Source organism: Akebia trifoliata, chromosome 9 (assembly GCF_017979445.1).
Source record: "Akebia trifoliata isolate Shusen 1 chromosome 9, ASM1797944v1, whole genome shotgun sequence".
NCBI classification, from domain to species: Eukaryota; Viridiplantae; Streptophyta; class Magnoliopsida; order Ranunculales; family Lardizabalaceae; genus Akebia; species Akebia trifoliata.
Window position 1 is genome coordinate 23,564,347 of NC_141383.1, and position 10,609 is coordinate 23,574,955.

The 10,609-nt window shown below is 36.1% G+C and overlaps 2 protein-coding genes across 2 annotated transcripts; both read left to right on the plus strand.

The window, feature by feature from the left end:
* Positions 1–906: 906 nt before the first annotated feature.
* LOC147394825 (ADP-ribosylation factor-like) lies at positions 907–4,751 on the plus strand. Its single transcript, XM_086453783.1, has 7 exons — positions 907–1,067; positions 1,748–1,905; positions 2,945–3,015; positions 3,483–3,602; positions 4,054–4,172; positions 4,272–4,353; positions 4,487–4,751. Exons 2-7 carry the CDS (start codon positions 1,758–1,760, stop codon positions 4,490–4,492), a joined length of 546 nt encoding a protein of 181 aa, XP_086309909.1. The 5' UTR covers positions 907–1,067; positions 1,748–1,757; the 3' UTR covers positions 4,493–4,751.
* A 1,767-nt stretch (positions 4,752–6,518) lies between these two features.
* On the plus strand, positions 6,519–9,780 carry LOC147394826 (Tudor/PWWP/MBT superfamily protein). Its single transcript, XM_086453135.1, has 2 exons — positions 6,519–6,656; positions 6,808–9,780. The coding sequence occupies exon 2, from the start codon at positions 6,853–6,855 to the stop codon at positions 9,520–9,522; it is 2,670 nt and encodes an 889-aa protein (XP_086309261.1). The 5' UTR covers positions 6,519–6,656; positions 6,808–6,852; the 3' UTR covers positions 9,523–9,780.
* The last annotated feature ends 829 nt before the right edge of the window (positions 9,781–10,609 follow it).

The following is a 10,609-nucleotide window of genomic DNA, read 5'->3' on the forward strand; positions in this document are numbered from 1 at the left end:
CGGCCTACTTGATCATTGGAAATTTTTTACTAAAATCATAATTTTTAACTTGTCCAAGACTGAGATGACTTGAGTAAACAAGCCATTTTGGTCTAGGAGGCAATGAGTGATAAGGTTAATATCAATTGATTTTGTGATTAAACATTTCTAATCTATATTATTTTATAAAAAAAATTATAATTTTTTTCATATATATAAAATAAAATACAATAGTGGATCCCACTTTTTATATTAAGGTTTGTGTCCTCAGAAACAAAACATCTCGAATCCTCGTTCCTTTATCTTATCTTTTTTTCCCCTTTTCAAGAATACTCATAATTTTATTATCTTTTCTCTTTTGTTATTTTTCAAAAACATCCTTACAACTTTCTATATTACTTTTCATCTTTTCTCATTTTTCTATAATAATATCCTTTTAAATTTATTTTTATTTTTTCTTTCACACCCTAAAACGATAAAACCCAAAGACGTTGCCTATGCTTAAACCCTATTATATATTTAGGTTGTGTTCAATAGCCAATAATGTAGTCAAAGTGTTTTATCCTATACGGGCTAAAAGTTTCGGAATAAATTGAATTTTTGGGAATATGATCTTTATATTGAAAAGATCATATTCTCACAAGAAATCAATCAATTCTTTAATTTCTGACCCCAATTTACAAGTTAAAGAATAAAAAATCGTCAATTTGTAAACCACTTTTGATGGGGTTAAATTTTGGAATGTGTTAATTTTTTGTGAGGATGATCTCGTCCATTCCCAATTGAAATTCGAGTTAAATAATTTATCTAATGTGAGACGAGTTGACTCGTCCGAGACTATTCGATCTCGTCCATGAACGACACGAGACACTAAATCGAGTTTTGAAACCATTAGCTCCACTTTCGGTGAGACCAGTTGGGGTATTTTAGTCATTTAAAAGAGAAACGAAGGGATATTTTAGTGGCCCGATCTCCTCTTTGTTCTTTCTTGAACGTTCAAACCTCCATTTTGCGCGTTAGTGGAAAGCTGTAGTTCTCTGCCATTGTCGCTCTTTCTTCAAGTCGATCCTTTGCGTAGTCTTCGAAAGGTAAGGCCTCTCTCCCGCGTTTTGTTTCCGAAACCCTAATTTATTTATTTTTTAACTTCTAGATAAACTCTTGATCTAGATGTAGATCTGTTGGGATAAGTTACGTTTCATTGTAAAAAAGTTTAATCCTGTTTGGAATTCATCGGAAAATCTTGGTTTTTTGAATTGTTTTTGTTGGATTTGATGTTTTTGGTTGTAGATTTATGATATTATTGACGGATTTGGTGATCTGGATGCGCAAATTTCTTTATATTTAAATGATTCAACTATAATTGTTTTATGTTTGTTCTTGTTAGTGATCTTTTGTTCTAATCGTTTGGATCTATCGGATGCACTTCAAATTTATGGTCAAATAAAGTTATTTGCTAGATTTCCACTCGTTGGTTGATCGTATTCTATTTGTGTGTTTGATTATGGTATTATTAGAGGTTTAGAGACACTTCTCAGGATGTTGTTTGTCCCTTGAGGATCATGCCTTCATCTCTAGTGTTTGAAGAAATAGATGATTTCATAAAATTCTGTTTTGAGTTAAAATCTTAAATTTCTCGTGAAATCATGTGATCGGCAAAAGCAAAATTGGTTTGGTCTTTTGATCTTATGTTAGGGTTAATATTTTATTGTTTTGGAGATCTTTAATTTCTGATTTAGTTTTCCGTGGCTCATTTTTGGAGTTTTTACAGAGGAAGAGCCATGGGTCTGACTTTCACAAAGCTGTTCAGCCGTCTTTTTGCGAAGAAAGAGATGCGAATTCTGATGGTTGGTCTTGATGCTGCTGGTAAGACAACTATATTGTATAAACTCAAGCTTGGAGAGATTGTTACGACAATTCCTACCATTGGTAAGTCTTTAGCACGTTGTATTTGTTAAATTATCTGTTTTTTTATTCCCTCCTGATGTTGATATTGCTAGTTTTTATCACGTGATTGAGTTTCCCCCTTCTGCTCGTATGAGTTGAAATGGTTTTGAATTGTGGTATAATCTTGAATTCTTTGTCTCAAAGTTTGTTTCTCTATAATATTTTAAGATGCAAAGTGGTATTCTTGCAAGGTTTGACATGAAATGTGGAGGAAGTAAGATGATTTCCTTGGAAATGCTTTTAAACATCCAGAAATGGTGTTATTGTTTAATATGGAATATAAAAGCTAATCAAAATAACGAAAGAAATAAGATCATCTCCGGTACTCATTTGCTGTTTTTCTATTTTACGGTCAAATGGTTCACTTAGTAATAGTAGATGCAACTTAAATTGGATGGGTCATACATGCAAAGAATCTTGATACAATATCGTTTAACTATGCCTTGTTTTTTTTCCTGGTCACTTAAAGATTCCACATCCGTTGGACAGTTGTTGTTTTCTCATATTAGATAATATTCAGTCCTTGATTTTCAGTACCCCAGTTGAGACTCCAAGATATTTTTTCTTTTCTTTACTATAATGGGTATGGAGGCATAGATAAAACAATCAATTCCCAGGATATGGAGGGTTCCGCCACATTGTTTGGATGTGTGCGCTAACTACTAAATCAAGTGTCCATGAAAATAAGTACTCGGTCATACCGGTTCTGTATTTCAAGGAAATTTTAGAATTTGTTTAATCATCCTTGGAATGGGTGGAATATACGCATTGGAGGTGATTCTAGAGGGTTTTTTTTTCTTCCTGTTTTTGTTTCTTAGAGTTTCAATGACACATTTTAGGATTTGTTAAGTAGGTGGAATTCATTTATAGTCCTGACATTTTAATTGGAGGACCATTAACTTTCTTGCAAGTACGTTCTTTAGTTTTCTCAGTGCATTGCATTTTGTGGTCTTTTGTAAATCTGTCTAATCAAGTGCTATTTTGGATCACCATAAACATGCAAGTACTTATCTTTTTGCAGGATTTAATGTGGAGACTGTGGAATACAAGAACATCAGCTTTACCGTTTGGGATGTTGGGGGTCAGGACAAGGTATGTGTTTCTTATTTATTTATGAATAATGCTGTAGTGACCTGAAGATTATCACACATCCTGACGTGAAAGTGTATAGGAACCATAGATACTTTTCATCAAGATACGATTCAAAAAGCATCTATGTTTCCAACACACACTTTCACGCCAGGATGTGCAATATGAGGTACAGTCTTGAGGTAACTCCAGCACAACTCTTTATTTATTTATTTTATTTATTATTTTTTTAAGACCACATGCAACTATTAACTGGATACAGTTTCCAACATTTTATTTTTTGTTTCTCTCTTCTTTTCTTTTATAGTTTTGCTTTTTCATTTGTAATTTCTTTTCTTCTTAGTCCCTAATAATTTGTTGTACAGTTGACATCATGGTTTAACTTTAACAGGCATCTTTTTATCATCTCCATGGCCGTTAAATTGCTGATGCTTTATGTCCATGTGATAGATATCATTTTAATTTTATAGATCCGTCCATTGTGGAGGCACTACTTCCAAAACACACAAGGTCTGATATTTGTGGTGGATAGCAATGATAGAGACCGAGTTGTTGAAGCAAGGGATGAGTTGCATAGGATGTTGAATGAGGTATGCCACCATTGAACCAAATAAATGATTATATTTAATGGTCATTACATATACATGTTAAGTAAATTTGATTACAACATCCGTAAGTTGTTCGAAATATCTTTTCTTATATTGATTTGACATCAATATTAGTAGCTGTAATGAGGTATTGATGCTAACAGTGATGATAAAATGATTTGACATCAAGTATGTGCTTCAAAGAGTCCAACTACCCTTGCTTAGTAAGATTTCAACTCTTACTAAGGGTCGTTGACCTCATGTTGTGGCAACCAAAAACATGATCTGGTTCCTCAGGATTGTAGAGGTCAAAATTCTATGTACTTTGGGGGAAAAAAAAAAAATCCAAAAACCATTTTGTTTGCACATAGTTCCCTTGCTACATCTTGATGGTTTAATTGTATCGAAGGGATTCAATAGAAAAGGGGGCTGAATGACTTACATCTGTTTTCAGGATGAGTTGCGAGACGCTGTCTTGCTTGTATTTGCTAACAAACAAGATCTTCCTAATGCAATGAATGCTGCGGAGATAACTGATAAGCTTGGTCTCCACTCTCTCCGCCAACGCCACTGGTAAAAGTTCCATGTTTTCTTTTGTGATAAGTGAGATAACCTATATTCACGTGAAGTCGTCCTACTTTTAGAATCTAATATTTTTTATGGTCTTTTCAGGTATATCCAGAGCACATGTGCGACCTCTGGTGAGGGCCTCTATGAGGGGTTGGAGTGGCTCTCCAACAACATCGCTAACAAGGCAAGTGCATGAAATTAAATAAAGATTCTAAATTCTGATACCAAATCTATGTCATCATCCAATTATTGACCAAACTTGCTTAATGTTCTTGTTCGCATGCTTGAGGTTGTTGATTCATTTTTTTTTGATGCAGGGGTAAACTATATCATCATCTATGCATTTACTGCGATATGTGGGCTTCATGGTTGTGGCGATTACTTCGGAGAGCAGAGCGGATCTGTTTTTTTAGGACTTTTTGGTTATGGTTGTGTAATAGGAGGATCTGTTGTTGGATATTTTTTTTAAAACCCTTAAAAACAAGCTTTCTCTGGTGTTTAAAATGATGTTTTAGCTAATCCTTTTAGCTGTAACTGAATTACTGTGGTGTGGCCTTCATATGAAATGTCTTCTTCCTCTGACATGATCTCACTATTTAATCTTTTATGCATTCGTTTTGAAGAGGAACCCTTGTGAAGGATTTTACCAAGAATACTTATTTGAGAATACCTAGGCCATACATTGAAGTAGTTGAAGCATAAATAGCATTGTTTCGCTAAGGAAGTGTTTTGCGCACGCCCATGTTGGTGTTGGGTGTGCTCTATGTGGGTTAGAGTTCGTCAAAGTGCAGATCAATACCGAATTGCCCAGACAAGTGATCTTAAGTAGAACACATTGTATGAAAGATGGGAAAAGTGATTTTGGCCATGGTATGCGGTAGGGGCGTGCTATTTGCACCCACTTTTTTGCTTGTCTCATCTACTTATTGTTATCACCCACCTTCCCATACCGAATGTGATTTGGTCTTCCCCTCCTCATCTCTCTCTTTCTCTCTTTGAATCTATGAAAGTTTCAATAAGGATTTCGTAGTTAAAGAAGTAATACCCTTAGAGCTTTTAAAGTAGATTGGAAATGATTGTGGAAACCTCAACTTCTAGTGTAGGGGTGGTTTAAAAATCTTGATTAAAAAAATAAAATTAAAATAAAACTTCATTAGGTAGGTTAATACCGAATTCGTCTACATAGATTTAGTAGGAACCTATCGAATCTATTTAAAGGTATCTGACAGATTCATATAGTGTCCCAATCGGTATGTTCATACCAAGTCTGCTCATCCTTAAAAAACAGAAAAGAAAGAAGTGGATATGTTAGTAATTTAGAAATCAATGTTTGTGGATGAGACACGCAAAACGGTGGGTGCAAATAGGCCAGTCCTATGTGGTAAAATATGAGAGAATGGAATGGATTCAAAACTAGATAGGAGTGAGGGAAGAGGATTTAAAGTGCTTAGATTTTAGAAATCTTGAATTTAAGAATTATATGATTTTTATAATTCAAAATAGGTGTTCTTAGGTAGCTACTATTATATAAATTTATTTTAAGCCCAAAGGTTGATGTCCTGCTTCTGTGACATTTGCAGTTGACCCACTTATCTTATGTGTTAACTTTTGATGGATTGGCAGATTACAACACTTCGATTATTGATTTAATAAATCTTCATGAATGATTCTTAGTACTTTTTCACAGAAATATAATATGATATCATCAATAAAATTATTATTATTATTATTATTTATATAAAAAAAGTTTCTATTGCAACACCAAGTTTTATCAACACCACCCTGAATTTATTTTAATTCTTTAATGATTTACATAAGGGTGAACGTCCCTCTTATGCATTGAATATAACGGAATTCTGAGTTTGATACACTGCATTTTATTTTTCAAAACATGTTTTTATGAGTTTGTCACTTTTAATATTTACGAATCCGTTAGATATCTTAGTGAAGTGATTACATATGAATTGAGGTGGCGTTAGCAAAAGTTTATGTGGCAATAGAATCTCTTTTAAAATAATCCATCTAAAGTTAATTACGTGTCCAAATGCTAGCTAATTAGGTGGCCATGTGTAAGCCCTACTCATAATTTTGTCGCATCGATCTCATTCTCCAATCGGTATGCTACAGCCAGCGTACATGACATTAAGCTATGTTGGTATCGCTAGCTGCCACGTGTAAAAATTAGGTATAGTGAGATATTTTATCTCCCTATCTGCCACGTGTAAAAGAATTATTGTCTCTTTCTAACGGACTAACGAGATAAACACCGCCTCAACTTTAAAAACTGCCTCGATATTTGCTTCATTCAATTTCTCTTCGAGATTTACGCTACGATAATTTCATTTTTTTCCCCGATATTATCGAACTCAGGATAAAATGTTTACTTCTCTAACTATGTCGCGTTCCATAAAATCGATCTCTTCAGACACTTTGCAAATCTTTCGCATCGAATCTCTCTCACACCAAACCTTCGAGTTTCATCTTCAGGTAATATTTTTATTTTTATTTTTAATTTTTACTTTATTTTATTTTAATTCCTAGATTTCCTCTCGTAATTTCTCTCATTAAAAAAAAAAAAAAATTGAAAATTTTAAATATCCATGAAAACAAAACCCTAAGAAATTATTTTCAATTACAGGTGTGAAATCCATCGATAGAGAAAAGCCCTGAAACGTTTCTCAAAATGGAAACCCTAGAATCAGATACTCAGGAAACCCTAGAAGAAGGTGAAACAAATCTAAAACATGGGGTATCTAGGGTTTCTGGTTCGAATCCGGTTCAGACCGGTTTAGGGTTACCCTCAGAAGTTCCACTTCCAGAGGTTTCAGTTAGCAGGAAAGACAGTAATCTTGTCGAAACAGAGATTTCGGTCGAAAAGATTGGTGAGAACGGAATTGGGGATAATATTTCAGTTGCAGAGAGAGATTCTACGCGCGATGAGAGTAAAAATGGTGGAATGGATTGTGATGCTGTTGAGGGTTCTTTGGTTAATGGAGGTGTTGTAGATGTAAGCAAGATGAGTGGAGATTCTTCAGAGAATCGAGAGAACAGAGAAGTTTTGGCAGTTAATGAGGATGGGAAAGATGAAATTGAGAAAAAGTTATTGGTGGGTGAGAAGATATTCGATAGGGTTGATTTGGGTACGAAGATCGAGGTTACGGGGGACAATATTCCACTTGTCGTGGAAGTTCATGGTAACTTGGGTGGTGGAGCTCAAACGGGGAGTAATGAGAATCCAATATTGGATAGAGAAGTAGAAGAAGAGAATGAAGAAGAATTGGATGAAGAAGAGGAAACTGACGATGAAGAACGTAAATTCTCACTGGGTGATTTTGTGTGGGGTAAGATTAAAAGTCACCCATGGTGGCCCGGACAAATCTATAATCCCTCCGACGCATCGAAAATTGCTGCGGGGTACCAACGAAGGGACCGTTACTTGGTGGCGTACTTTGGGGATGGGACTTTTGCTTGGTGTTATCCATCCCAATTAAAGCCTTTTCAAGAAAATTTCAATACGGTGGTGAAGCAAAGTATCTCTAAAAGCTTTGTTAAAGCTGTAGAGGAGGCCGTGGATGAGATTGGTAGACAGGTAGAGTTGGAGATGACTTGTTCTTGTGTGGCAACAGAAACCCCGACTAGACTTATTAGACCATTGGCCATGAATGCTGGAATAAAGGTTGGAGTACCCGTGCCTGAGGGTGGTATTGGTGAACTTACGATCTCACAATATGAACCTATAAAATTTCTTGAACGTCTCCGTGATATTGCTCAAGTTGTTTCTACAACGGGTATGCTTGAGCTTACAGTGTTTAAGAGCCAGTTGTCGGCTTTCTATCGTGCAAAGGGATATAGCGAGTTACCCATGTACCATGAACCTCGGGGAGTTACAGACCCTCTCGATAATGCTGGAAATGGATTAGTAGACAATGGCGATTTTGAAGGTCAAACAGTTGACCTAACTGCGGGCCCAACTGAAGAGGATTGGCTATCTTCGCCTATAATTTCTCGCCGAAATGGCCAAAAATGGCTTGGAATTTCGGAGTCTAAATTATATCATAGAAAGAAGAAGAGAAGCATGGCTGAACTTATGGCGAATGACATGGATGATGTGGCTGAAGAAGAAACTGTGTCGGGCAAACTAAAATCGGCGTCCAAGAAAAGAAAGAAGAACAACGATTCCAAAACTGCAATTGACAATGAGGCAACGGAAGAAGGTTCGGGTGGGAGTAAAAGGGCTCCTCCTTCCAAGAAATGGAAGGAAGAAGGAAGTAAATCGGGGCCCGTGTTGAGGGAACGAAAGAAGAGCAAGTACTTGTCTCCTCCGTACACAGATGTAAGACGAGGGCGCAAGAGGTTGGTCTCAATTAAAGATTCGGAAACAGATACCCCAAATGTTCCAAAAGTTTCTACTTTAGGGGATTGTATGATAAGGGCTGCAAACCAGGCTACTGGGTCTGCACCAATTGTGAAGTGTAGTGAGACATTTCAGAAGAAATCGTCAAAGAAATCCCGTGTTGGACCTCAGACACCAAAAGAAGAAGACCACGAGATTGATATCGTGAAAGTCAAGGCATCTGCACGGGAAATGCTCTTAGACTTCCGCTCTGCAGCTCTGAATCCTTTATATCTTAAGGAGAAGCGTTCCGACACCATCAAGGATTTCTTTACAAGATTGAGAAGCTCGTTATATCATAATGGGTCTGATTTTGTGATCTATAACAAATACTTATTTGGGCGCGGCAGTAGAAAGAGAGTTTCTTTAAACACTAAACTTGGATCACCGGGAATTATCTTCGAGAATGACCACCCCATGGCTACTAAAGGTAAATCCGAACAAAAGAAAAGAAAAATGAAGGGAGATGCGGTGTTGCAGAGTCCTAAAAAGAAGTCAAAGTCAAATCATGATGACGATACTAAGGGAGCAGCTCTTCTCTTGATGTTTGCCCCAGGAGAATCTTTGCCTTCTAAAGATGACTTGGTCGCAATGTTCGGTAAATTTGGGACTTTGAATGAATCAGAAACGGAGGTATTGAAAGATTCTGGTTGTGCCAGGGTTGTCTACACAAGGAGTTCTGATGCCGAAGAAGCTTATAACAGTTTGGCAAAAACCAGCCCCTTTGGACCCGCGGTTGCCAGTTACCGACTCAGGTATCTCTCACCCGCTCATCCACCATTGAAGGGAGGTGATGATGACCCATCGTTTCTCTTTGTAAGGGAGAAGCTTAAGACAACGACGTCGCTGCTGGAGAATTTGTGGGATAAGCTGTCACAAGAGGTGAAAGCCAATTTAGAGGGTGAGGTGAAAGCGCTTCTGAATAAGGTAACCTCAATGGTAGAATCACATTCTACTTAGCTTAGAAGAATATGAAACATTTTTACATTAACCCTCCTTGCTTTAATTTTTTTTTAATTTCCTTTCTTGTAGGGTAGTGTTTGTTGTTAGTTGAGTTGCAAGTAGGATTGATGTTTTCTTTGAGGGTGGTTTGTACATTGGATGTAGGAGTAGTAGTAATGTGACCAATTGTTGTTGTTTAACTTTTAATATCTGTTCTATTCTCTGTAACCGATTTGCCCGTTCTTTTTTCTAGTAAACAGAAGTTGTTTGAGCTTAGTGTGGGTTGCTTGTTGTGGTGATCGCTTATAAAGAGCTGGCTTTGGTTGCTCGTTTATTAGTTATGAGCAAAGCCACATCTATATTCGTTAAACGATAGGTACAAAAGTGGTTATATACCCCATTTTGTAATTATTCTTTAATGAAAGTGCAGACAATTTTTATCATTATGCCCCTGATTTGAATGTAGGAATAGTAAATAGAAAATGTGACCATGTATCAGAGAATCATTTTTGTAATATAAGATTATTATGGAATGTGGGATATATGACCATTATATTATTATTATTTTTTTAATGAATATTAAGGAACATTGCTGCAAAATGCTTGACCGTATAAAACATCCTTCTTAATTTCAAGTTACTATATTTAGTGAAAATTATAGATACCTCCATGTGTTCTACTAAAACAGATGAAATTTTTTTTTCTACTTAAAAAGTCTCACATGAGAGATTAATAAGAATGACCAAAATGCTCTCATCTTTATTGGTCGACAAAAACATCTATTTTTTCAAGCCGTTGTCTTACTATTTCAACCTAGTTAATGTTTTCATGGTTTAGTCCCCATTGTCTTGAACCTATCGGGAAAAATTCCTGATCTTTTATCGGTAGTCTTTAACCTCCTTATCTAATTCTTGAGGTGTGATATTAAGGCTTGAGACCAGGGTAAAAACTTTAACCTTAGAAGTTGGGGTCTGGCAAAGGTTGAAGATGAAGGTATTAGAAGTTGGAGTCTCATGCATGATCAAAGTCTCAAGGGGGATGTCATCAATTTGAAAATACAGGCATTTCTAACATTCACCAAAATCTAGAGGTTTCTTAAAATGAC